Source organism: Oncorhynchus gorbuscha, linkage group LG04 (assembly GCF_021184085.1).
Source record: "Oncorhynchus gorbuscha isolate QuinsamMale2020 ecotype Even-year linkage group LG04, OgorEven_v1.0, whole genome shotgun sequence".
Taxonomy (NCBI): Eukaryota; Metazoa; Chordata; class Actinopteri; order Salmoniformes; family Salmonidae; genus Oncorhynchus; species Oncorhynchus gorbuscha.
The window spans coordinates 50,638,214-50,666,156 of NC_060176.1; the positions used below are offsets into that span (position 1 = coordinate 50,638,214).

Sequence of the window (27,943 nt, forward strand, 5' to 3'; positions counted from 1 at the left end):
TGTTGGAAAAAGGTTTAAACCCCCTCTCCATCCCCCTCACGGAGTTCTTCAAAGTGCCGGTAACCAATGACATAACACTGAGAATCCATACTTGTAGAAATGACAGAATCACACTGAAGTGGTGAAACAAACACTGATTATTTGGGGTGATGTGCGGCACACCTCTCCATCTCCCCTTGCCCTCTCCTCCACTCCCAATATCCTTAGATAGAGGAGCTCTGCTCCGCTCTCTGACATAGAACCACTGACTACTCACACCAAGTCTGCGCCTGTCAGTCCTTCGGTCTGTCAGTCATTCCAGCCCATGGGAATATCAGGTGTAACTGTTGGCTGCAGTTCTGGTCTCTTTCACTTTATGGCACATCTCTAATCACACCCTATTCCCCATAGGTATAGTGCTCCATTTCTAGTGCACTATTTTAGGGAAAAGGGTGTGATTTGAGACAGCTTTACTCTCGGTTCTGCTGGCTGGGCTCCTCCTCGGGGTCCTCTGGCTCTTCTTTGATACTGACCGTACCAGGGTGGTGTGTGTGAGTATGTGGGAGGTTGGCGTTGGAGCCCAGGGGGCTGAGGGGGTTGTGATTGGAGCAGCAGGGGCGACCCTCCAGGGTAGAGGGGGTGAGAACTCCCCCCTCATGTTGCCGGCAGAAGGAGCGAGGGCAGAAGTCACAGAGGGATGAGGCTGGGACACCACACACACTGCAATCATGCCATGGGCACTCCCAACGACCTACACACACACACACACACACACACAGAGAGAAGATTATTAACGTATAGACACACACACACCCCACACACACCCACCCCCACACACCCCCACAGCGTACCATATGGGGGTTTGGTGAGGTTGAGACACAGCAGGTGATAAGCTTTAGGACAGTCCTTCTTGTCACATATGACCAGCTCCCCTCCCTCTCCGCAGCAGAAACAGAAGTACTCATGTGTGCGTCTCCCTTCGGGTCGCAGCTTACGCTTCTTGGGCTTCAGCTTAGCGTTCCTCGCCTTCTCCTCCTTCTCCATCACCACTGCACTCTGTCAGACAGAAAAACAATGTCATAAAACAATCGGCTCAGATGATAAGTTTTTATTGTGTGACTATTATGATTTGTTTTGTTATAATGGGGGCATGGGGTTAAAAAGGTACAATGTAGAAATTAATATAATTTCATATTTTGTTTGTATTCACCATCTTTTTTAAGGTACATAAATACAAAGCAGTGATCATTATGATCATATTGCAGAGTAAAACTCATACATTTAGTATGTAAAGGAAAATAAACTAAAAGTGAGTCTCTCATCCCAATCCTGCTTATCACTCATGGAGTGGTGCTTTCCGGCGCTCAACATCCTTTCCAACCGCTCCGCTAAAAACCTCTCCTCACTTAAAGCACGAAAACATTGCAGCTCCAAATGAGCTCCATTCATTAAAATCCCCATTTAACCAACACCATCTATTTTTTGTGACTACCTGGACCTACCATTTGGTTTTGAAGTAGCCTATGGAAACCAAACCATTTGATTTGAATGAACAGGAAAATGTGAATGTAAGAAGCGCTCATCATTTCAAATAGGCTACATGTCGTAGTAAACAACATAAACACTAAATAGGGACATTAAGAGCTCAGCATTTAAACAAAATGTTGTATTAAATCATTAAAACTGCACATATAGGATGTAACTTACTTAGAACTAAATACAAATGAAAGGAAAAATGTCTTATTAGGCTCAGTCTACAGTGCCTTTGAATTCATTTTTTAGAAACATGAGTTTGTCAAGAGTCTGTGGCTTCAGGGTCATGCGATGGTGACTGGAGAACAGACCAGCAGTGGAGAATATCCTCTCCTCACTTGAAGAGCCACTGGGGATGCTAAACACACTTCGGGCCACTCATGCCAGGCTGGGCAGGGATGCGTAATAGTTTTTGTATTTTTCTGTAGGTAGGCCTAAAGGAATGGAAAGCTCCTTGAAAGAGGTAATATACCATTTTAAAAAATCAATGATGGCCTATTGTATAGTTAATAGAACGGAGATTAGCTGAACTTTTAAGAGATCAGATTTTATGTTTATAAATACTTTACTATAATGACACACTTAGCTAGATACCCACCTCATTCCTTTCTGTTAGCTTGTGCACATAGTAAGTACACCATCATGCTTTTGGGATACCGGTCTTTTCAGATACCACAATGACTATTTAGTTGTGGACACTACATTACCGCACTCCCTCTCTTGCTCCTCCTCATCTTTGTAAGTCACCTTGATTTTTCACCTGTGTGTTTTATCAGATTATTTATGAAAATATTTAGCAAACTCCAGTATTTGAAGGTCCCCAGAACACAGTGGCCTCCATCATTATTAAATGGAAGAAGTTTGGAAACACCAAGACACTTCCTAGAGCTGGCTGCCCAGCCAAACTGAGCAATCAGGAGAGAAGGGCCTTGGTCAGGGAGGTGATCAAGAACCTTATGGTCACTCTAACAGAGCTCCAGAGTTCCTCTGTGGAGATGGGAGAACCTTCCATAAGGACCACCATCTATCCAGCACTCCACCAATCACAGGAGTCCTCTTACATTTCTGAACTTTACAGTCCTATGGATCAAGCAACCATGAAAAAGGGTAGGTTCTCTCCCTCAGTTATGCACATAAATAACATGGTCAACAACTAATGCTTGCCAGAGCAAGATGACATAAAAGTTAAGGAAAATACGATAAACTTTTATATCTAGTTGGCCGTCAAAATTGCACTGAAACGAAGGGGAATGGTAGCCTCCTCGTCTTTCTGCAGCTTGCCTGCCAATGCATGCTTGTCCTAACCAAGCACCTAAGCTAACTGGCTAAAGTTAGCTAGCTAGCTACTTCCAGACACAAATGAGAGAACACCTCATTGATGATTTTACTTGCCGTAGCAGAGCTGGTTAGGCTGTTTACATGTTATCTAGAGCATTCTTGGCCATAACTTTTTTTGCCTATGTTTATTGAAACCATATTCAGCAGATGTTGCATGTTAGTAAATTAAATCCGGTGTTCTGAAATCGGAGTAGATAGCCTGAGTGAATTTGCGAACGCAAGAGATATGCTAACTGGATAACAGTCGTTCAAGTTCTTGCTAACTAACCAAATGACATCTCTAGCTATAGACACAGAAAAACTATTTGAGGGGGAAAAGTCAGTCACTCACCTACTCCTCCAATGACAAGATATGACATCCTCCTCGCAGCTTCCTAGTTATTTAGCTAACGTTAGGCTCCATGTTATTGGTTTGCTACATAAATAGATACGCTAGCCTATTAGCCACGTTATGACTGACTTGTGATCATTGCCCTTGCTAGTTTTATTGTATTGACATTTCTAGCCTTAGTTACTTAGTTTATGTCCAGAATATTGAGTCATTAAAACGGCATCCATCTATTCTGTCATCTATGGAATGTTGAGTCAAATATAATCTATTTTTAAAAGCTCTTATAAAGTTGGCATTGTAGCATTTACTGGTATTTTTGACTGATATTATGATTGCAGATATGAAACAAGCAGACAAAGTAGTTAAAATGTTGTCAGTTCCACTTTCAACCTTAGGTCACATGTTACTTTGTGTGCTAACGGTGAAATCTTTTTTGCAAGAAAGTAATATTTCTACATTTTGATTGGGAAATGGTTAATGGTTGTTTTTTTGTATTCTTATGATTGGGACATACTGGCTTATTATGTCAGAGTTTATGGACTGCTTATCCTTTAACATTATGCTGTGTGTGACTGCTGTCTTTTCATCAGCCCTATGCAGTGGTGTGGTGTGGCCTGGAGAAGTGGGTGTACAAAAATGTTGTTCAAAAGTTTCCAAATGGCCCGCTCAGCAAAGGAAAGGCACCCAGTGAAAAATCCTGTTTAAAAAAAAGAAGTTTTCCTATTGATTTTCACTCTCAAAAATCACAATTTTTTCACATCAATCACATCAATTTGATTGGGTGGGCCTGTCAGGACCTGGTTTCCCAGTGGGTTGCCCTCAGTCCACCCAGGCCCATCCGTGTCTATGCCCCGAAAGCAAACTGAGCACGATGACAATTGCGCATCACAAATAGCCTATTAACCAACACTTTGGACTAAACTTGTTCAATACCTGGTTTGCATACCCATTGTTGCCTTAGTTAGCATTTACTGGTAGATATAAGTTGAAACGTCTTTCCTACCCTACCGGCTACCTTTGTCATTATTCTGTGAGCTGCTCCATGCCAAAACCAGCTGAGAGCTGCACACTCTTGCTGCCTGCAGATGATATTCTGCTGAAACTAGGATGTGTGCAGCCTTTGTGATTGTGTAGGCTACTCTGTGCATGATTTCCCTATTGTACTACATAATTGATAAGTCGTATACCTCCACTGCACTACTTTGATACGCATCAGTAGGGATCAAGAAGTGAGTATACGCAATGCCCACTGAAAAAAGTGCTTATACGGTTTATTCCTGCATATAGCCTCCACAATACCACTGGCCATCTGTGTTTTACTCTCCTACATGTGTGCGCTGGTATTACCTAGGGCTGTTGCAGTGACCGTGTTACCACCACACAGGCGGTCACGAGTCATGACGGCAGTCAAATTCCTTTAGTCCATGACCTTTAGTCATGATAAGTAGGCTTCTGTTAGCTCTGATGCTGCTGCTGATCATTAGTAGCCTACCAAACGTGCTAACTATGCAATTGTGTGAGAAAACAGATTAATAGGCTCTATTAAAAAGAGGAGGATTTGATCAGCTTTCTATAGACTAGGCCTATTATATTTATTTCTCAACTTTCCTAATATTAAGCACGTTGCTTATATTTACAACAGGAGTATAGCCTACCTGTCTGGCATCAAAATAAACCACGGGGAAAGTGTCCTCCATTCGCTATTTAAGTGCATAGATGACATGTATTTTGTATCGAGACAGGGGTATGATAATGGTCCATTTGAAATCAAAACTAATTTCACACACATATTATTTAGTATATGTAAAGACATGATTAAATCAAGAATAGTCTGATGGGTGACAATATTAGACTACCACCTGTGAATGATATATTAACACTTGTGAATGAAGCCCAGCGTAAGGCAAGAAATGCCTTTTTCCCCCAAATCATAATAAAAAAATTAATAATTACCTTTATTTAACTTGGCAAGTCAGTTAAGAACAAATTCTTATTGTCAATGACGAACTATGTACAGTTGGTCAACTGCCTTGTTCAGGGGCAGAACGACAGAAATGTACCTTGTCAGCTCGGAATTTGATCTTGCAACCTTTCGGTTACTAGTCCAACGCTCTAACCACTAGGCTACCTGCCGCCCAGGATCACAACTAAAGTGGCCAAATAACTTCTTAAAATTAAGCACATTAATCCGCTTTACAAGAGGTGTAGAGCCTAACTGACATAAATAAGCAGAGTGTGAATTTCAAGTTTGGGGAAGATAATTTTCATCAACAAAATGCACCTTTATAATAAAAGCATTACATGCATAATCACATTTGCGGTCACTTTTAATAACGGTGTTTTCCCATGAGCAATTATAGTCTACTGCCGTGTGCGCATTGCTGTGCTTATAACTGTGCAGAAATAGCCTAGTTTATCAACATTTTAAGCTAAACATTCTTATCTGTTGCATCAGCCACATTGAGTAAGAACGTTTTTTTTAAATTCTAGTGGTTGAATTAATTTGGGATCTCACATTCCACAACTCTCCCAGACTATGTTTGGTATATTTATTTCTCGCACAGAATAGGTCAACGTTTGTACTATGAGTAGATTGACATAGGTTGGTGCTTTTGCTGTTCGTTAGGCCTACTCATCTTTTGTTGGCTGACAAAAAGTAAATGTGGACAGTTCTTCCAATATCTTCAAAATGCACCTCAGAATTGGATAAGGATGCGCGCAGTTGCGTCCACGATGTGTGTCTTCACTTGTAGCCTGTGAGAAAGACCCGATCACGTGATGGAGAGCCATGTGAGTGAGAGCTGCTTTAGAGCATGCAACACTCTGGGCCAAGGGCACAACGGCCACTGGCCGCAAAAATCATGGATTTTTTTAGGGTGCATTACTGTGAAATCCAAGGTATTATCAAGTGCTTGTCATATTGTGAATGAGAGACTGATGACGTGTGTACAGCCTGCACAAAAAAAACAAAGCAGAGCTCATGCCTTTCAAGCAACTTTTTTCAAACCATCATTAGAACCACATCATGCAGTCTTACAATGTATTGAAAATCAAAATATATCGCCCAACGTTTGTAGAACTAAAGTTACATTAATAACTCTAAATTAAGCATATAGGAGTACCTAGGGTACCTATTTCTCTGTTAATGCTGAACACAGAATAGCCGCATGTGCGCACTCTCTCAAATAGTTTGGAGAAAATATTTATATTTTATTCAGCTTTGTATTCTTCATACTATAAAATAATGCCACGGAATTCTAAACAAATCTTGTCTGCTAAATGAACTCGCTTATCCAAACAGCCATATGGCATAGCCAGATCAGCACCTAACATAAAGACAACTTTTTAAAAAAGTATTCTATTATGTTCTCCTGAAATAGACTACATTTTCTTCATATCATGTTTCTTTAGACCTGACTAAAATAAATAGTGGATTTATTGTGATGGTGTAGGCTATATTACATGGATTTTTTATACTTTTAAAAATGTAGATGTTTCAAAAGGTCTGGATCAATGGCTTGTAGGCTGTATGTGGAAGCCAGGAGATGCTTCATGTGTTTATGTTAAATAATGGTGAATTACCGCGAGACCAACAGTTATTTGCTTGACAATCACTGGCTGACGAAATGTTGTTACCGCCACAGCCCTAGTATTACGGTTGCAGTCCTTGCAGAATCACAAACCTGTCACACACTGAATGCCTATAGGTTCACCACTGCGCAAACATGTCTATAATAGATTTGAAGACTGTTAAGCTAATGAAATAATGATTCAATAATATTTGGCATGGCTTAGAGTTTTTATGCGCCGACTGAATGGAAGCTGATAATTTGTTTTTTTACTCCGCTGGTCTCGGAAGAAATGACAAGTCCTCACTGTCCGAGACCGAGTACAAATGTTAACGTTAGCGAGCTAAATATTTGGCTATGGGGGCTGGCACTGGGGGCTGGCACTATGGGGGCTGGCACTATGGGATTAGTATGGGAGTGAATTAAATTGTTTCTTCATCATCTTGCTAGGTAGTCATCTAGCTGTGGCCATCTGGCTAGTATCAAGAAGGGATTTCTACAAAATAGCAACATTAGCGCAGATGGCTTGGAATCAGACTATAAGCAACACACACAGATATGCAAGGCCAAACAACGCTACTGCCACCTTCTGGTTTGATTAATTTAACAAGGCTGAGTGGCTGATGACTTCCAAGGTCTTTGCTGTGTGAACACAAAAGAGATTGACTGACATTTCTGACACTGTTCAGAAATGCTAAGAACTGTCGGCAGGCAAACGTTTGACAATCCTACCCGTGTGTCTGAGCTATAAGATATGTAAATAGTCAACGGAGGATAAACGTTTTTAACAAACCCACTTTGGTCTGTGTGGACCAATTTGGGTAAGTAAGTCTTGAGATGGGACGACAACATTTTGGAAAATAGTTTAATATCGGAACCATTCCAGACAGTTGGGACTTACCTGGTTAAATAAATCAAATAAAAATATGATGGTTGAATTTCTTATCTATCATTATGATTACATATTTTGTTTGGGGCTGATGAAAAGGCACAGTTTGTACAAATAGTTGTGCATCCTTACGGAGCAGCTGTGTTTCTCGGAGCATTACTGATATCAAGACAGCTGGAACGTTTGATAGGACCATTTAGGCCTTTCAAATTCAGAGAGAGAATAGCTAGTGTTGCCACTGTTTTTCAGACAGGAATGTTAAATTAATTGTATAATTGTTAGCTTTACAGTTGATAAGCCCATGGGTGTGTAACAAAAAGCAGGGCCCACAGGGAAACTCACCCATCGAACAACCCCCCCCCCCCCCCACACACGTCTCTGCCCCCAGACTCTCCATCTCTGGCTCCCCCATCCTGCACTATCATTAGTGGCAGCCTTACACATGGAGTCTCTTAAGCTGCATATTTTTTTAGGACTTGAGGTATTAGAAAAATAATAAAGTGAAACAGAACAAGTACAAATGTTACAGTTCAGTTAGCAGACTTGATGAATTGAGATGTTTTTTGTTGTTTTACAGATATCTAAGCCTAAACAGTCAAATAGGATACTGTAGGTGTAGGAACAACTGCCCTAAATCCATTGTCATAGTTTATTATTAGCAATATGGTTTATATGACCTTCTGAGAAGAGACATTCTGACAATTTACCTTGTTAAAATAGAGAGAGAAGAGTTACAAGCCTTGTTAGGCCAGCGTCTATAGTTCTATACAACATTGAAGACAAACCATGGACAGAAGGGTTCTGCTAAGGTGGGACACCAGAAACATGTTACTTGATTCCTACATGACGCAGTCATAATAAGGAGAGAGAGAATGTGGGTGTGTCCCGTACCGTAGGCCGCACCCCCAGGAAGCCAGAGCAGTTCTCAGCTCCACAGTGACACGACGACCTTCTATTCCCCACCAAGTCCAGGTTATAGTTAAACGTCAACTCAGTGCCTGCAGAACACACACAATTTTAGTTAAATGTCAGCTCTGTGTCTGCAGGAGAGATGAGATTGATCAGAGAGATCAATCCACAAAATTACAGAACATGTGCTTGTCGATCTCCTCACCAGCCTCTATGTCACACAAGGTGAAGAGCCCTATCCGTACATCTCCATTGACAGTCCATTTCTGCGTCTCACAGTTGGGGCTGCAACTGTGGTTAATGAAGCGAGAGGAGTTCCCTTTGGGCCCCGCGTCTATCACCCGGTCCTGAGGAAAACACACACACACACAAAATATACGAACACTACTGAAAAGAGAGTGATTCATACACATACTATGGTGCATTCGGAAAGTATTCAGACCCCTTGACTTTCTCCAAATTGTTACTTTACAGCCTTATTCTAAAATTGATTAAATAGTTTTTCCCCCTCATCAATCTACACATGATAACCCATAATGACAAATCAAAAACAGGTTATACATTTTTGCAAAAATAAAAATATATAATTTACATAAGTATTCAGACCCTCTACTCAGGACTTTGTTGAAGCACCTTTGGCAGCGATTACAGTCTTGAGTCTTCTTGGGTATGATGCTACAAGCTTGGCATACTTGTATTTGTGGAGTTTCTCCCATTCTTCTCTGCAGATCCTCTCTTAGGGCTGTTGTACTGTTGGAAGGCGAACCTTTGCCGCAGTCTGAGGTCCTGAGCACACTGGAGGAGGTTTTCATCACTGTACTTTGCTCCACTCATCTTTCCCTCGATCCTGACTAGTCTTCCAGTCCCTTTTGCTGAAAAACATTCCCACAGCATGATGCTGACATCCCCATGCTTCACCATAGGGATGGTATTGGCCAGGAGATTCCTTTAGGTGCCTTTTTGGTGGAGTGCTGCAGAAAATAAGATTGACTTTCTGGAAGGTTCTCCCATCTCCACAGAGAAACTCTGGAGCTCTGTCAGAGTGACCATCGGGTTCTTGGTCACCTCACCAACCAAGGTCCTTCTCCCCCGATTGTTCAGTTTAGCCAGGCTGCTAGCTCTAGAAAGAATCTTGGTGGTTCTTTTTAAGAATGATGGTGGCCACTGTGTTCTTGGGGACCTTCAATGTAGAAATGTTTTGGTATCCTACCCCAGATCTGTGCCTCAACACAATCCTGTTCTTGGAGCAATTCCTTCGACCTCATGGCTTGGTTTTTGCTCTGACATGCACTGTCAACTGTGGGATCTTATAGACAGGTTTGTGCCTTTCCAAATAATGTACAATCAATTTAATTTACCACAGGTGGACTCCAATCAAGTTGTAGAAACATCTCAAAGATGATCAATGGAACAGGATGCACCTGAGCTCAATTTAGAGTCATAGCAAAGGGTTTGAATACTTATGTAAATAAGGTATTTCTGTTTTTATTTTGAATACATTTGCAAACATTTCTAAAAAACAGTTTTCACTTTGTCACTATGGGGTAGTGTGTAGATTGATGAGGAATTGTTTTAATTGAAACCATTTTAGAATAAGGCTGCAATTTAACAAAGGGGGCTGAATACATTCAGAATGCACTGTGTGTATTTCTGGTCATGAGGTGGAGAGGTCAAGTAAAGGAGGCCATTCCAGGCTGTTAGGACACAGCCTGTACGTCATTACCTTGGTCAGGGTGAGCATGTAGAAGTCAGTCACACGGTTCTCATGAGCGTGTTTGATTCGCTGCTGGCACTCTTCTGAATCTATCACCTCTCCCACGTACTCTGTCACAAAATCTCCCTGCGGAAGAGACACAGAAATAAGATATATTACTTACAACAAAGCATACCCGTGGTATATATAAAAAAAACACATATTATACAGATGTTATTATGCAGATGTTATAGCCGGTGCAGCGAAGCACCAACAAAGCAGTTATACCTAACAATACAAAACAATACACACATATCCCGAAAATAAAAAGAAAGGAATGAAGAAATATCAGAATGAGAAATGTCAGAGTCCGGAATATAAATATATATGATGGAGTGTATAGACATGGACAGTTTATGAATAGAAAATGAGTGTACAGTTGTAGTTATACAGGATGAGAGACTGGATGAAAGACTATGTGTACAGTGTACACATATGAAGTGTGTAAAACAGTATGTGAACATTATTAAAGCGACCAGTGTTGAATGACTATGTACATAGGGCAGTAGTCTCTGAGGTGCACGGTAGAGTACCGGGTGGTAGCTGGCTACTAACAGTGACTAAGTTCTGGGCAGGGTACTGGACAGAGGCCGGTCAGCGGTGTCTATTTAACAGTCTGATGGCCTGGAGATAGAAGCTGTTTTTCAGTCTTTTTGTCCCAGAAATGATGCACATGTACCACCTCTGCCTTCTAGATGGTGGCAGGGTGAACAGGCCATGGCTCGGGTGGCTGATGTCCTTGATTATCTTTTTGGCCTTCCTGTGACACCGGGTGGTATCGATGTCCTGGAGGGCAGGGAGTGTGTCTCTGGTGATGTGTTGGACTGACCACAGCGCCCTCTGGAGAGCCCTCCAGTTGCAGATGGTGCAATTGCCATACCAGGGGGGTGTTGCAGCATTGAGGACGTCCTGTCAGTCCAACACATCACCAGAGGCACACTCCCTGCCCTCCAGGACATCGATACCACCCGGTGTCACAGGAAGGCCAAGAAGATCATCAAGAACATCCTCAATGCTGCATCTGTAGAAGTGTGTGAGGGTTTTACGGGCCAAGCCAAATTTCTTCATCCTCCTGAGTTTCAAGAGGCGCCGCTGCGCCGCCTTCACCACAATGTCTGTGTGGATGGACAGTTTCAGGTTGTCAGTGATGTGCATGCCAAGGAACTAGAAGATCTCCACTGCGGCCCCTTGATGTGGATGGTGGCATGATCTCGCTTTTGTTTCCTTGAAGTCCACGATTAGCTACTTGGTTTTGTTGACTTTGCAGTAGAGGTTACTTTCCTGGCACCTCTCCGCCAGGGCCTCACCTAATCCCAGTAGGCTGTGTCGTCGTTGTTGGTAATCAGGCCTACCACGGTCGTGTCATCTGAAAAAACTTGATGATTTGAGTTGAAAACGTGAGCAGTCACGCAGTCATGTGTGAACAGGCAGTACAGGAGGGCTACTGTGTTAAGGATCAGCATGGAGGAGGTGTTGTTGCCTATCTTCACCACCTGGGGTCGGTCCATCAGGAAGTCCAGGACCCAGTTGCACAGGGCGGGGTTCAGACCCAGGGCCCTATGGTGTCGAAGGCTGAGCTGTAGTTGATGAACAGCATTATTACATAGAGATTCCTCTTGTCCAGATGGGATAGTGCAGTGCGATGGCGATTGCATCATTAATGGATCTGCTGTATACAAATTGTAGTGTGTCTAGGGTGTCAGGAAAGGTGTAGGTGATATGTTCCTTAACTAGCATCTCAAAGCACTTCATGAAGACAGAAGTGAGTGCTACGGGGCGATGGTCATTTAGTTCGGTTACCTTCGCTTTCTTAGGTACAGGAACAATGGCGGATATCTTGAAGCAAGTGGGGACAACTGTCTGTGATACGGAGAGATTGAATATGTCCATAAACACTCCAGCCAGCTGGTCTGCACATGCTCTGAAGACACGGCTTGGGATGCCGTCTGGGCCGGCAGCCTTGCGAGGGTTAGCACGCTTGAATGTCTTCCTCACATCAGCCTCGAAGGACGAGAGCTCACAGTCCTCTTGAGCGGTGGTTATTAACAATAATCTCTAATCTATACACAACACAGGCTCGCTTCCATTTTGGTCTCCAGCCCTCACCCTGTTCCTATACGAAAGGTCTGGATAGGTACAAACAATATGAAAGGCTAGGTGGAGCCTTCACAGTGTTGCTAATATCATTAACACCTAAAGATTAGGGGCTAAGGAAAGAAATAGAGCTGGGCCCCATACTACGTCCACCCCAGCGCCCCTCACTTACCTTCCTGAGGGCCTGGTTGGTCTTGAGGCCCCAGCCACAACCCTCTGTTTTGATGACCTCTGTCTCGGAGTACAGACGTTTAGAGAAGCATTGGTTCTCACAGCTATCACCTGTCGGACACACCTAGGACAGGAGAACAGGGCCGATTTAACCTCCGCGCACGCACGCACACACACACGCACACACGCACACCAACCTGCGGGTGACACTCGTACTGCAGCATGCGGTTGAGACACTGGGAGTCCAGGCTGCAGGGGTGTTCGTCCGTGGGCTTACAGTTGCATCGTGGGACTTCAGACAGGTCGGCTATGTGCACCTGCACCTTCCCCACCGGCTTGTTGGACTGAAAGAGACATGACAACAATGTGTCACGAGGACACACCAAGACTCAGACTAACATACAAGGTCCCATATGAGATCTAAAGGTCTCATTCAGCTAAAAGAGACAATTCTCAGTTTGCTTGGCAAAGCAAGACTTTGTATTTATTATGGATTCCCAGTAGCTGCTGCCAATGTAGCAGCTACTCTTCCTGGAGTCCAGCTAAATTAAGGCAGTTATATACAATTCTAAAAACACAATGCACTTCACAACAGACCTCAGGTCATTACTCCACAACACAAAATACATGTATACGTGTGTGTATAGTGCGTATGTTATCATGTGTGTGTATATGCGTGTGTCCCTTCCTGTGTGTGCACGCGTGTCTCTTCACAGTCCCAGAAGATTTGTAGGGAAGGTATGTGTTTGCAGGGTAGGGCTGTATACAGTATGACTGGATGCATTACCTTGATGAACTTGTAAGGCGGTGGTTTGCGTGAGTTGCGTTCCTGCTCTAGGGCCTCCCTGCTCTCCCTCTGTGCCTTGAGCTCCTGGAACCTACGGGCAGCCTCCTCCAGAGCTGACACACACACACAGAAGGGATGAAATGACCTTCTGCCTGTCTCACAAATACTCAGGGATCAGGCACTAGCATATCCCTCAAGAACCAACAGAGCCCAGAGCACAGAATAGAGCCCAAGGTGGCCTCACCTTTCTTGAACGTCTTGTTGATGTTGATTTGGCCCGTGACAGGGGTCTTGTCGTTCTCCACGTAGGGAAACACACGGCCCTGGTTGATCCAGTAGTAGTCATGGGAACCAAAGAAGAAGACTGGGAAGGCTCCGATGTCGTGGCGGAGCGTCTGAATGTTGGGAGGCACCAGGCGAGGGTTACAGATCTCCGCTGGCCACCACCTGATGGGGACAGACAGGAGACGTGAGGAAAGAAAGAGCGCCGATCAGTCCATAAGATACAGCTAAAGCCAAACCTCTGATTCCAAAACAAGTTTCTGAAATACATGAACCCTTCGTAGTGTACAGTAACGTGCCACTCTCATCCCGTTTTCTGCATCTGGCAACAATAATGTTGTTTCCACATATTCCTGAGTTGTGTTGTTCCTCGCCTGTAGCTTCACATTAAATATGCTCTCAGTAATATAAAGGTTAAACACCATTGGTGTTTATCCATTCAATTAATGGGAGAATATTTAGAGTGTGCAACTACCATTGTCATTTTACATATGTTTACTATACCATTAGCCAGAACCTATCCAACAGCTTTTGGGTGTCCATCAACTCACCGGTAGTTTCCCAGTTTGACCCAGACGATCTGTTTGTAGTGGGGTTTCCTTCCTGATCTGCACTCCCTGCAGGACCACGCCCCCTCTGGCATCGCCATCTCCAAACACTCTGGGTGGAACGACGCCGGGCACAACGCACAGCACAGCAGCTTCTCTCCTGCACGGGGGTGGGTGTGTGTGTATATAGAGAAAAGAGCAGCACAGGGTTAGAGAACATACTTCCACACCTGGACAAAAGGGGCCACCACACTCTAAACCTTATCCTTAGGCATGCCAGTCATTCAACCCCTTCACTATACACTGTGAGTAATGCTATGCCCAAGCAGAGAGGAAGAAGCGAAGCAAGAGGGTTTACTGTATGGAGGCCAATGAGTGTCAAATTTGATCAACAAAATATATAATTGCTCATTTTCTACATGAGGCTTATTTGATCAAGTTTCGTAATGGTTAGGTCGCTAGGAATGCACTGATATAAGTGGACACGTGGCATTTCGGCAAAAAAAACACACAAAAAAAGACTATTGGAGTTGTGCCTTTTCTTCACTCGCGTATCTGCCCTCATCAGCTAGAATGGTCCCACCTGATCTCACCTCCTCCTGACTGCCTTCCATCTTTGAGGACATGTCTTTCCATTGTTAGAGCGGTCACTCGACCATCTTGTCAATACAACAGAAATTATTTGGGCCTAGTAAGTAATATTGTCTTCCAGAGAGTTGGAAGAGCCATTGTGACATTGCTTATACCAAACATATGAAAGGATCTTATGAGTGTATGTCTAAGGATAGATATGTATATTGAACTGGACCATCAAATGGGCCTGAAGTTGCCCTTTTCCAAAGGATTCACAGAGGTGGAATAACTTGTAACTCCCACAGCATAATAACGTTTGCTTTATCTATTGAAACCTATGCTGTTGTGGAAACCATTTTGATAAAAGAGAGTAGTCTTCATATTACTGCTGTCCTCTGCTTTTTCCTTAGCAGTCAGTCAACAATGGTGTAATGGAATGTCTGACAGGCAGGTTTAGAGTACCAGGCCCCTTGTACAATCACCACACATGCAATAGCACCGATGATAATACAAATCAGCAAATAAATATGAAGTAAAAAAATATAAAATAAAAAAAAGAATTACCAAAATATAAGAGGAACGGCACAAAGCTGACATGCACTCCTTCTTGTAAAGGGGGGTGGTGCCATTTCTCTGCAACACTATACATACCCCAGACAGTCTTCATGGAATCTCACTTAAACATGTGTTTGTGGAAGTGTTTTAAATGTCAAATGAATAACATCATTGATGAGTAATAATTCCCATTGCATGTCAACTAGAAGGACGAGTGTCAGCATCTTATTCAAACATTGACAGTTTTGACTTATTGATCAAATTGATAATCTTGTGAGCAATATTATACTGGTCATGAACAATAACCTATTTGAATGAACTGCATTTCAACGCAGAATCAATATTTCTAGGAACAATTAACTCCTTAACACAGAAAGTCAGGACCGCCACAAACATCCGATCGCGGTAAAGGCTGATCGCAGTACAGTGAGAGCAGCAGAGAAGCGAGGGACAATTATTTTCATTCAAAAACAGAAGTGAGCAGTTAGAAAAAGTAACTCTTCGTTTTTCAGATTACGGACAAGCTCAAAGTGCTGAAGCAGAGAAGCTGTGTTCCTCCAGCAGCAACAAGACCCCCCCCCCCCCATACAGACAGGGCGTAAAATAACCCCGGGAGACAGGTCATTGCTCTTTTCATCCCTCTTTCACAATTCTGATGACTAAACCAAATGTTGTGTTATGTTACAGTGTGCTGAGGTCCGCTTATACAAATCCCCTTTTGTGTTTGTATTGGAGAGGAGAGTCACATTCCACAGCTTCAGAGATGAGCTTTGCTCACTTTTAATGCCGTTAACACTTTGTCGGTGTGGTTCCCGGCTGAACCAGTGCATGTTAGGGTCCCTGAAAGTTTATTTTAAGCCCTGCTGTAGCGTTAATGGCAGCAGATTGTATGTTGACACGCTAGAGGCAGAACAAAGCAATAAGGAGGAACTTCAAATCAACTGTGGGGAGTATAGACACATTCAAACACATACACACGCACCAGTGGGGAAAAGGGAGAGAGAGAGTAAAACAGTTCTGTTACCTTTCCCAATATTCTTTTTGGTAGCTGACGAAGAAGAGGGAATCATAGGTAATTTCAACTCAGCACGATTTGACTCAGTCAGAAGGTAGTGGGACTTATAGGCATATGAACTTAATATGGTGTCAGTAAGGTCCTGCACTAACAGTCCTACACAAGACACACAGGAAGAGACTGGGTGAGCCGTAATCAGACTACAGTACCCATGATTCCACAGGAGAAAAAGAACACATACACTGTTAGAACACATAAACGAGAGAGAAACAGAGGAGTAAAAGTAAACTAAAGAGTCGTCCAACAGAACACTCCGGTTATAAGAATCAACTGCTTTTAGTAACCATGGAGACCAAAATATTTCTACACATACGATGTACTCTGCAATCAAATCAGTTAGAAAAGTCTAATCATCCAAAACAGGTGTATTTCTTGTAAGAGGAGTGCTCTGTAAAAGCACAGATCAGTACATCTAAAGTGTCTTCAGAAACCCTCAACCTTTTCCACATTTGTTGTATTACAGCCTGAAATTAAAATGGATGAAGTTGAAATTGTGTGTCACTGGCTTAACACAATACCCCATAATATCAAAGTAGAATAATGTTTTCAGAAATGTTTACAAAAATGTCTTAAGTCATTAAGTATTCAACCCCTTTGTTATTGCTAGCCTAAATAAGTTCAGGAGTAAACATTTTCTCAACAAGTCACAGAATAGGTTGCATTAACTCACTCTGTGTGCAATAATAGTGTTTAACACAACTCTTTTAGTGACTACTTGATCTCTGTACCCAACACATACAATTATCTGTAAGGATCCTCAGTCAAGCAATTCATTTCAAACACAGATTCTACCACAAAGAACAGTGACGTTTTCCAGTGCTTCTCAAAGAAGGGCACCTATTGGTAGATAAAAGAAATCTGACATTGAATATCCCTTTGAGCATGATGAAGTTATTAATTACACTTTGCATGGTGTTTCAAAATATACCCCGGCACTACAAAGACACAGCTGTCCTTCCTAACTCAGTTGTCGGAGAGGAAGGAAACCACTCAGGGATTTCACCATGAGGCCAATGGTGACTTTAAAACAGTTACAGAGTTTGATGTCTGTGAAAGGAGAAAACTGGAGGATGGATCAACAAATTAGTAGTTACTCCACAATACTAAATTAAATGACAGAGGGAAAATAAGGAAGCCTGTAAAGAAAACAAATATTCCAAAACCTGCATCCTGTTTGCACTTACATAAAACTGAAGAAAAATAAATAAGCAAAGAAATAAACTTCTCCTGAATACAAAGCGTTATGTTTGGGGAAAATCCAACAACACATCACAGAGTACCACTCAATATTTTCAAGCGTGATGGTGGCTGCATCATGATATGGGTCTGCTTGTCATTGGCAAGGACTACAGAGTTTTTTAGGATAAAAATACATGGAATAAAGCTAAGCACAGGCAACATCCGAGAGGAAACCCTAGTTTAGTCTACTTTCCAACAGACACTGGGAAACAAATTCATCTTTCAGCAGGACAATAACCTAAAACACAAGGCCAAATATACTCTGGAGTTGCTTACCAAGATGACATTGAATGTTCCTGAGTGGCCTAGTTAGTTTTGACTTAAATCTACTTAAAAATCTATGGCAAGACTTGAAAATGGCTGTCTAGCAATGATCAACAACCAACTTGACAAAGCTTGAAGGGGTGTGAATACTTATGTAAATGAGATATTTCTGTATTTAATTTTCAGTACATTTGCAAACATGTCTGAAAACATGTTTTTACTTTGTCATTATGGGGTATTGTGTGTCGATGGGTTGAGATTTAAAAAAATTGTTAATCCATTTTAAATTCAGGCTGTAACACAACGTGGAATAAGTCAAGGGGTATGAATACTTTCTAAAGGCACTGCCACATCAGGTACAACAGAGACAACAATAATGGTCAAATGTCACAAATACATTTACAAACAGGAGAATGCATCGTAACTATCATGCAGGTGGAATGAATCTCCATCTCAACTAGACAAAGTTAGACATCTAGTTCTTTGCATAGCCACGTTCACGCTACACTTAGCCCAGGGCTAACAGCCACCTTTCCCTGGGATAGGAGACTGTGGTTTTGAGGACTACTGAGGAGCACTGAGTTGAGAAAGATCAGCCAGCACCAGTAGTCTCCTCAGCTAAGCCTCCACACAAATCAATTACCACTAGGGGGATAAACAAAGTTTGAATGATTAGAGAAGACTGGATTAGAGGGGTTCAGATTCAGAGAGCGAGGGGGGGGGGGGGGTTCTGGCTAACCCTTACACCTAAGCAGAAGGAGTTGGAGCTAGGGCTCTATTCACTCAAACACTGTGTCCAGATGTCTCAGGGGCAGGACAAAGCCACATCCCTCTCTACTGATTCTCCTTCTGTCCTCCAGTCAAACATTTTGAAGCCACGGGGCTGAAGCTGGAAGCTCCCCTTCGGGAGACAGTGGCTCAGGCACCCTGGTCAAAAGTAGTGCACTATATAGGGAATAGGGTGCTATTTGGGACACAGAAGGTGAGTGAGTCAGGGTGGGTCCCTACAGGAGGTCTAAGGTGGGAGATAGAGCTTACCTCGGGCACAGAGGAAACACCAGTTCACATTGACGGGTGAGGAGAGGAGGCCGTTCCTCTTGGCAATGCCATGGCTGCTGCAGATCATGATGTGGTGGGTGAGGACCATGCTACCCGCTGCCACGCAGCTGTCCCCTGTATGGTACGCAACAGGGCAGCGCAGACAACGCATCATACGCCCTGGGGATGGGGAGAGGAAGGAGAGATGAGTGTTAGACAAAGAGAGACTAACACCTGCAGTATGTGAGGGACCATGTCAAAAACCTGAAGTGGATTCCGTTCCTCTCCTCATCTCCTCTCCTTCATCTGGACCGGTGTTCTGACTCCCTACCTTGGGTGGCTTGGTGCAGGTCTCTCTCCAGACAGCAGGTGGCGCAGGTATGCTGGGGGCAGCGGAACCCCCCGCCCGTACCACTCCCCACGGTGCCAGGGAGTTTACGCACGCAGTCGTCATGATAATACCTCCCGCAGCCAACCACTGAGCAGCGCAACACCTCCCCTCCCCCTGCCTTACAGCTGAAACACAAGTGAGAGCCTAGAGTGTGCGAGAGAGAGAGAGAGAGAGAGAGAGAGAGAGAGAGAGAGAGAGCGAGAGAGAGAGAGAGAGGGCAGAGCGAGAGAGAGAGAGAGAGAGAGAGGGCAGAGCGAGAGAGCCAGAGGGGGCAGAGCGAGAAAGCGGGAGGGGGCAGAGCGAGAAAGCGGGAGGGGGCAGAGCGAGAAAGCGGGAGGGGGCAGAGCGAGAAAGCGGGAGGGGGCAGAGCGAGAAAGCGGGAGGGGGCAGAGCGAGAACGTGGGAGGGGGCAGACCGAGAAAGCGGGAGGGGGCAGACAGAGAGAGTGTGTGTGCGTACAGAGGGGTGAGAAAAAGGCAAATGCCAGTCTACTCTTCATTCCTCCATCAGAGAAATCTCTCATGTCTGCCGGGTTGAAATCACACAGATTTGTCTGTAGGGTAATTTACATAATCAGGGCTTAAGCCGTCTTCTCTGTTCACACCCATAGCTTCATCAGAATTCACAAAGTTGAAGGACGTGCCCTGGAATAACTTAAATAATCCTTTCAACCATTTCAGCCAACATGATACTGTAAAGATGAAAGGAGCAATCAAAGAGAACTTGTCTAATGGTAGTGTAGGTCTAGTAATGATTAGGATGTAAATGCATCGTGTATGTGTTGCGACATCATGCCATGTCTCACCGTTTCTACATTCCAGACAGGTAAACTTGCCCTCAGGTACGGAGGCGAGACCCAGACACTCCAGATGGAACAGCCGACAGCAGTCTCCCTCACACGACACCAGACCCTCTCCATACACCTCACAGATCTACACATAGAGGAAGATATAGAAACACGCAACCATCTCCATACATACACCTTACAGTTCTATACAGAGGAAGAGTGGAGTATAACATACCCTGAACAAAACTATGAATGCAATATGTAAAGTGTTGGAGAATTCATCATGTTAATTTCTCTACCATAAGCCGCCTCCAACTTTGTTTCAGAGAATTTGGCGGTATGTCCTACTGGCCTCAAAACGGCAGACTACATGTAACCATGCCCGTCCAGGACCTCCACATCCAGCTTCTTCACCTGCGGGAACGTCTGAGACCAGCCACCCAGACAGCTGATGAAACTGTGGGTTTGCACAACTGAAGGATTTCTGCACAAACTGTCAGAAACCGTCTCAGGGAAGCTCATCTGCATGCTTGTCATCCTCAACAGGGTCTTGACCTGACTGCAGTTCAGCGTCGTAAACGGTTTCAGTGGGCAAATTCTCACCTTCGATGGCCACTGGCACGCTGGAGAAATGTGCTCTTCACAAATGAATCCAGGTTTGAACTGTATCGGGCAGATGGCAGACAGCGTGTATGGCGTTGTGTGGGAAAGTGGTTTGCTGATGTCAACGTTGTGAACAGAGTGTCCCATGGTTATGGTATGGGCAGGCACAAGCTACAGACAACACACACAACTGCATCTTATCGGTGGCAATTTGAATTCAGAGATACCTTAATGAGATCATGAGGCCCATTGTCGTGCCTTTCATGCGCTCTCATCACCATGTTTCAGTATGATAATGCACGGCCCCATGTCGCAAGGATCTGTGCACAATTCCAGGAAGCTGAAAATGTCCCAGTTCTTCCACAGGCCAGAATCAACAGCCTGATCAACTCCATCAGAACTAGATGAGTTGCGCTGCATGAAGCAAATGCTGGTCACGCCAGATACTGACCGGTTTTCTGATACACTTCCCCACCTTTTTATTTTTAAAGGTATCTGTGACCAACAGATGCATATCTGTATTCCTAGTCATGTGAAATCCATAGATTACCTTAGGGCCTAATTTATTTATTTCAAATGACTGATTTCCTTATATGAACTGTAACTCAGTAAAATCTTTGAAATAGTTGCATGTTGCATTTCAATATTAGTTCAGTGTATATTTCTTCGGCTTTCTTCTAAAATGATCACAGAGAGCAGAGAGAGGGGAAGAGAGAAAATGAGGTGACAAGACGGAAGAGGAGAAAGGATGAGGGGTTAGGAGAGGCGGCCTGCAGTGGTGTACCTGGCAGACAGTGTCTATCTTGGCTGTGCTGCTTCCTTGTCTGGAAAGACTGGAGTCCACTGACTGGCTGTCTGACTCGTCCGCATCTGCAGCCGCTGGACTGTCCAAACTCTTCCCAAACAGACTCTACACAAGAGAGAGCATGAGTGGGTGGGCTTTGTGTGTGTGTGTGCACCTTGCGGTCATTTAGCCTTCTAAAGTCAGGGTCTGAGGTGGGTTTGTGTTTACCTGCGGGTCGTTCAGGCCTCTAGAGTCAGAGTCGGATGTGTCTCTGTACTGAGAGGAGGCCATCTCTACGTCTGTGGAGGCTCTGCTGCGTTTCTTCAGAGGCTTACAGGCATCTGAGATCTCACTGGCTCCTACACACCACACCACAGGTTAACACACACCTCCACACTGCTTCCCTTTTTATGACCCAACACGTTAAACAAAGCTAACATGCTTAGAGCAGGATGGGAAAGAGAGAGTCATAGGACAGAGCTGGAGTCGCTACCTTTCTGTGAGCCTGTTCTCAGAGTGGTCTCAGGAGCCATCTCACCCTGCAGGGAGAGAGAGGAAGCAAGAGATGGATGTTTCAGATTGCTCCGTTAAATTGTGATCCTCCTCTAGAGAAGTGAGTGACAGAACCACCAGTTTGGTTAACATTACAGAGGGGAACAGTAAGTGGTATTAGCAGGTTGGTACCTGCTCCTTTTTGGTCTTCTTTTTGGGGACGGGCTCACAGCCTTTCTCTGACTCTGATCTGCTCCTCACTGACCTGCGCTGCTGCTTGCGCTCTTGAGAACCTACCGGAAGGAGATACCTGGTTAAACACCTCTGCTCTGTGGGGAACACATACCCACCAACAGAATATTCACCAGTTATCACCAGAAGACCCAGAAAACGTGCATACACACGTACATACCTGGCGGGGTGCTGTGCTGAGACCCAGGACAGGGGGTGTGCTGTGCTGCTTCCTGGTCACTTCTCTCCTCCCTGTCCTCTTTCTCCTCTCCCTCATCCCTCTTCTCCTCCTCGTCTGGACTGGGTTCTGGTTTAACTCCACAGCCCTGCTGGAGACAAAAAATCCACTTAGAAACAATGTTTCAATTCAGTTTAGAGCAACAACAACATTCACCACCATTGTCAACTAGGGTGTCTAGACCAATAGAGAGCACCCACCTCTGGTGAGCAGTATCCCAGGTCAGCCTGTCGGCCTTCTCCCTCCTCCCTCTCCGCCTCTCTCTCCCTTTCTCGCCGTGGTGAGGGCAGGGCTTTCCTCTGCAGAAGAGGCCACACGTGGTCACACTTGGTGATCTCCACATTTAGTTTCTTCATGGTAATGGAAAGAGGCAGCAACTTCCTGGCAGCGGCTGTCTTCCAGGCCCGTACAGGGGCAGGGGACTCCTGGGTTCCCCCTGCCTTAGACAGGGCCTCCCGAGCTGGGGGGCTGGGCTGGCCAGGGTCCCGGCTCTGGTCTTTCTCTGAGGTCTGGGGGTCGGCTGGGTCGTCTGCATTAGGAACACTACACTGCCTACGAGGCTGTCTTCTGGACGGCTCCGCCCGGTCCGGTGATGTCACTGCTACTTCTTCTTTCTTACTTGTTGCGATAGAAGAACGTTGGGTGCGACCGGCCGCCCTGGTGGGGGTCTTCTTGATGGGGGGAGGAGCATTGGGGTCAGGGTCGACGTAGATGAAGGTGTAGTTGTCGATACGTTCCTGCTGAGTCATCAGGAAGGCATCCTCCGCATGGCCGACGCCCACCTCCCACTGAGCACGCTCTCTCTGGGGGAAGGGCTTCATCAGCTGACACAAACGCACACATTTTATTAACATTTGGAAGACACTCTTATCAAGTCAGCGCACTCAACTAAGTTTAGTAGGCCCTTTCTTCAATATAGCCGAAAACAGCAAAACATAATCACTACACCAGCTTAATCCCATACATACCCATTACATGACCTACAATCCCAATCCCATGTACACAACTACATAAATCTCATGTTTGGAGAAAAGTCATGGTGTGAGCTTTGAAACAGGGCAGCCCTTCGCCCATTAAACCAGTGCAAAGAGTGTGAGGTGGGTATACTGTCAGGCCAGGCAGTGCTGTGTCTCTACCTTGTGTCTCTCTGCGGTGTTGGTAGTCTTGCGTAGTGTCTCAGCCTGCAGCTCATCAAACTGGTGCTCTCCCTGGTACATGACCACCCTCTTCTCATGGACCCAGGCCCGCTCCGCCACGCTGCCAAAGAACTGCACATGGTACTCCCTGTGACCTGGAGGGCCAGGAAGAACACAGACAGACGGCGGTTAGAGGCTTTTAACCAGTTATCTTTACAGGTTCTGGACACCTGGAAGAAGACATGAGTCAAATTATTTTTTACCCCGGGTGTTGATGCGTGTGTGGACGTTCATCTGGGGGTCACAGGAGACCATGCAGGGCCACCAGGGGTAGGTGCCCACCTTGGCCCAGACCAGGTCCCCCACCTCGTGGTCCTTACAGCAGCCTGTACCGGTTATCACTGTAGGGTACTGCTTCTGGACCTACAGTACAGGGGGAGAAAAAACACACTCAGTTAGTGACAGGAGTCATGCCCAACCCCCAAGACACTTTCTGTAGATCTAAAAGAATCAGATGGGTGTAAGCAATAATACATATTTTTTATGAATTTTTATCTTATTAACACTTTGTTCTAGCTAGCTATTTGTGTAAGTAGCTATCAAGTAAACACAATGATATAGATGTGTTTGATCAGATGTCTGAAGTCTGAAACTGTTGAAACAGTTACTCTTTTAGTACTGAACAGTGACTCAATTTAACTGGATGACCTTAACCGACAGACTAGCAGCAAACCAACACATACCTTGGGTGTCTCGGGCTCTTCTTTGATGGGGGTCTTCTGTGGCTTCTCTGTCTGCCCCACAGGCAGCTCCTGTGGTTGGGTCTGGGCCGGGGTGTGAGTCTGGAGCTGTAGCTGGGTCTGGATGTCCCTGGCCTGCCCTACAGTGCCCTCTTGTAGCTGCTCCTGGTCCTGCCCTTCTTCTTGCTCCCTGACGGTCTTTTTCCTCTTCTCCTTCTTCCTCTCGTGTCTGCGGTGGCTCTGGGAGGCCTCGCTGGCCTGGGACTCCTGCAGCAGATCTCCACACAACGCAGACTCAAACAGCTCCCTCCCGTTCTGGTACGTCTTTATGATCTTTAGCTTGATCTCTGGAGAGCTGGTTTTCTTCAGGACCCCGATGGAGGAAGCAGAGGGGGTGTGAGAAGGGTGAGAGGTGGGGGTGCTGTCCAGCAGGGACAGGGGAGGGCTGGTGGAGGGCAGGAGTAACGGGGGAGGAGGAAGCACATGGGACATGCGGTGAGGTGGCGGGTTGAGGTGGTGTTGGGAGGGCAGGGGTGGAGGGCTGTGTGGGTGAAGTTGAGGGTGGTAGTGATGAGAATGGTGGTGGTGAGGGTGATGGAGGTGGGGGTGGTGTGAAGGTGGAGGAGATATAGGGGAGGGGGATCTCTCCTGGAGGACAGGGGCCCTCAGGACCGTTCCCTCCCCAGGCATGAGGCAGTGTTCGCCATAGCCCCGGATGGCCCCGTAGCCATTGGCCGAGCCGTTGGGGAACTGGGGGTACATGGAGAACTTGGCCTGGGGCTCGTACAGGCCCAGCCCAGGGGGGTAACCATTGGAGACCGGTGGCATGTCTTCGGAGGCAGAGGGCGGGTAGGAGAACTCTGCCTCCAGAGCAGCGTCATAGGAGGGGGCTCCGTCCTCGCCTGCATCGCTGCCGGTGTCGTAGGCGCCCTCCTGTCGGATGTTGGCTGAGTCAATGAGCTGAGGGGGTTGCTGAATTGTATTTCCCATGATCCCTTGCATGAAAGAGAAGGAGAAATCCATTGTTGTGCTCCTGCATCCTTAACTGTCCTTTTCTCTGGCTGGACCTGGAGGATGACCAAGATATAGGACAGGGGTTGATATGATGTTAAGGGGAAATGGAGAGGATGATGACTGAAAGACAACATAATCAGATCTACAACTGTGCATCTCTCTTTTTTGATAAGGTAAGAACATTTAATCAATCATCACAGTCAGAGAAATAAAGTGACATACAGTATGATAACTATACTGTCTATTCTAATCTAATCCTACTGGTAAGGAAAGACAGACTGTTCTGAGGAGAGCTTGTGCTATATCCCCTTCCTACATTAAATAATGAAACTGATCTCCAGTTTTTACATACTAGAAATCTCTAGTCTTTCCCATAATAAGATCTAAGTGGTCCCTGCACAGTGTGCACTGAATTTTAAAAAAAGGTCTGCTGAATGCTTCGCTGTTGCCCATGTTTTTTTCTCTCATTCACGTGTGCTTATACTCAACTGATAAATGTTCATGTACAGATGACCAAAATGTTGATCATCACGCTAGCTATGAGAAAACATGTCTTAAAGACATACAGGCCTACAAAATCTGTCATTACAGATTTTTGTCTCAAAACCCCTGTTGAGCTAGCTTGTCTACCCCTCGGGGAGACCACAGTTTTGGGAAACACTGAGTGAGCTAGGCTGCCATGGACATCTCTGGGGACACAGTATCTCTGTGTAATGTCTATCTAATGGTATAGATCCCTGCCAGTTGTGTAGAGACAACCTCAAGTGTGCCAATGGCTGTGTTTACACAAGTAGCCCAATTCTGATCTTTTGCCCAATTATTGGCAAAGGAGCTGATCTGATTGGTCAAAAGACCAATTAGTGGAAAAATATCCAAATTATAGGCTGCCTGTGTAAACACAGCCAAAGAGTTCAACTCATCACTCAGACAGCAGACAATTATCAGCTCTGAACGACTCATAAGGAATGGATTGCTTGGTAATGGGCAATGTTGTGGTTATTCAAAAATAGACCTCTGTTGTAGTTATTCTGACCCCGTGACCTGATCAGGAAAAATCATTTCATGATAGCCTATATGGGTACACTACAGTGACAGCCTACAGTTTAAAGAGTTTTTCCCTGGTCAGTTCACACAGTAGAAATAGACTGTGTGGACCTAATAAATGCATTTGTTTTTGCCTCTGCCAAAAGAGGGAAAATCCTTCAAATCACTTTTAAAGAAATCCTATTGTTGGATCTTAAACCATCACCAATCAATGCAATGTACTATTACAGTATAGGCAAGCACTAAGCATTTCACCCAGAAGTCAAACTGCTCTGGGTGTAAAGGTGTGACAGGGTAGCCTAAGGACCAAGATGACCATGCCCTGGCTGAGACAGAAAGAAGTACAGTGATAATGCATGAATATATGGATTCCGAAATTGAACAGTGTCATATTGAAATAGAAAATTGAAAGTGTCATAACTTCGTTATATGCACAAAATAACCTTGAATCGATGTCCTTTTTGGTGTAGACTAAACCCTGATTTGATTCATATTAAGCAGCCTTTAATGCCTTTCACAAGGTGATATACCGGAAAACAACTTATTAATGTGTATCACAGCTGCTGGATGAGAATATAAAGTAATGTAGATCACGCAGTCCAGCTTTGCATACACGAATTGAGACACCGTACCACTGGGGTCATTTTATTGAGGAAAACGAAGCACAGACAGACGACTGAAATATCGTTACATTGTTTCACTGAGTGATTGAACTGAATCATTATTAGCCGTGCTGTGCATCGTTCTGATGCTATGTGTTAAGTTAGCTAGCGTGGCTAGCTTGCATGAACACTGGCACATCAAATATAATGTTCCTTGTCAATATAAAAACACGTATCGAACGCCGAGATGATATGCTTGTATTCTGACACGTCCGCAATGTTAACACATTGATTTGTTGCAATTTCAATACAATCCAGACGACTAGAAACACGATGGCAAACGAAGCTATACATTGTTACCAATATGGCTGCCATTGCACCTTTAAACAAAATTGTATACCGTGATTATACACATCAATCATTCGTTTGAAAAAAAACGAGGATATAACAATACCCTAAATCTACAGGACTAAATGTACCGCTAAGATAATGACAGCAAGCTGATTATCAACAAGAGAGAGAACGTAGAACGAAATGCTGAGTCGCGAGATGTAGTAAAATAAAAATGCCAATACCTTCAGCGTGTCCCATTCTAAACACATACACCAGATATCTGCGCTTTGAGCAATTTACAAAAAGAGATCAAATAAAAAAATATTCGGACAGAGTGTAGGCCTCCCCGTTTCTAACGCAATTCTTTAATAGGGCCAATTTACAGCCACTGCTCGGTCACCAAGTCTTGTCTATTGGCTGTAGAACCTAAGGGGGCCTAGTATTTTGCGGAACCTTGGTGGGAATTATGTATAAATCTCGCCCCTTCTGTATTTTAATTTCGCTTGCTCCCTCTTCCTCTAGCTGTAACAAAATCACCCTGCTTTGGGCCTTGTCTATGTCGCTCAGCGCCAAATCACACGCTCTCGATTGGCAGGGGGTCACACAACCAGGCGCACATCG

At 44.6% G+C, this 27,943-nt stretch overlaps 1 protein-coding gene across 4 annotated transcripts; it reads right to left on the minus strand.

Annotated features, from left to right (window-relative positions):
- Positions 1 to 27,943, minus strand: nsd3 (nuclear receptor binding SET domain protein 3). Of its 4 annotated transcripts, none has more exons than XM_046347106.1 (24): positions 27,565 to 27,943; positions 24,333 to 25,396; positions 23,853 to 24,012; positions 23,590 to 23,744; positions 22,654 to 23,277; positions 22,397 to 22,541; positions 22,177 to 22,277; positions 21,986 to 22,031; positions 21,721 to 21,851; positions 21,493 to 21,618; positions 20,124 to 20,250; positions 19,259 to 19,462; positions 18,928 to 19,107; positions 16,336 to 16,482; positions 14,187 to 14,343; positions 13,598 to 13,800; positions 13,354 to 13,466; positions 12,764 to 12,910; positions 12,568 to 12,690; positions 10,272 to 10,388; positions 8,754 to 8,895; positions 8,531 to 8,637; positions 831 to 1,035; positions 1 to 730 (listed from the first exon to the last, which is right to left on the minus strand). In XM_046347106.1, exons 2-24 carry the CDS (start codon positions 25,350 to 25,352, stop codon positions 450 to 452), a joined length of 4,761 nt encoding a protein of 1,586 aa, XP_046203062.1. In that variant the 5' UTR covers positions 25,353 to 25,396; positions 27,565 to 27,943; the 3' UTR covers positions 1 to 449. The 4 variants fall into 4 exon arrangements, with proteins under 4 accessions (XP_046203062.1, XP_046203061.1, XP_046203063.1 ...); XM_046347105.1 differs by having other exon boundaries at positions 22,397 to 22,544; XM_046347107.1 differs by having other exon boundaries at positions 16,336 to 16,359; positions 22,397 to 22,544; positions 27,565 to 27,942.

What these genes read in the sequence shown, in the direction of transcription:
- nsd3 (XM_046347105.1), bottom strand. Translation starts at nt 25,352, where the DNA reads ATGGATTTCTCCTTCTCTTTCATGCAAGGGATCATGGGAAATACAATT. An exon ending in GTGTTTCCTCTGTGCCCGAG is followed by an intron (nt 16,483 to 18,927) that starts GTAAGCTCTATC and finishes TGTCTTGTGTAG; the next exon opens with GACTGTTAGTGCAGGACCTT. An exon ending in ACATGCTCACCCTGACCAAG is followed by an intron (nt 8,896 to 10,271) that starts GTAATGACGTAC and finishes TGTTTTCCTCAG; the next exon opens with GACCGGGTGATAGACGCGGG.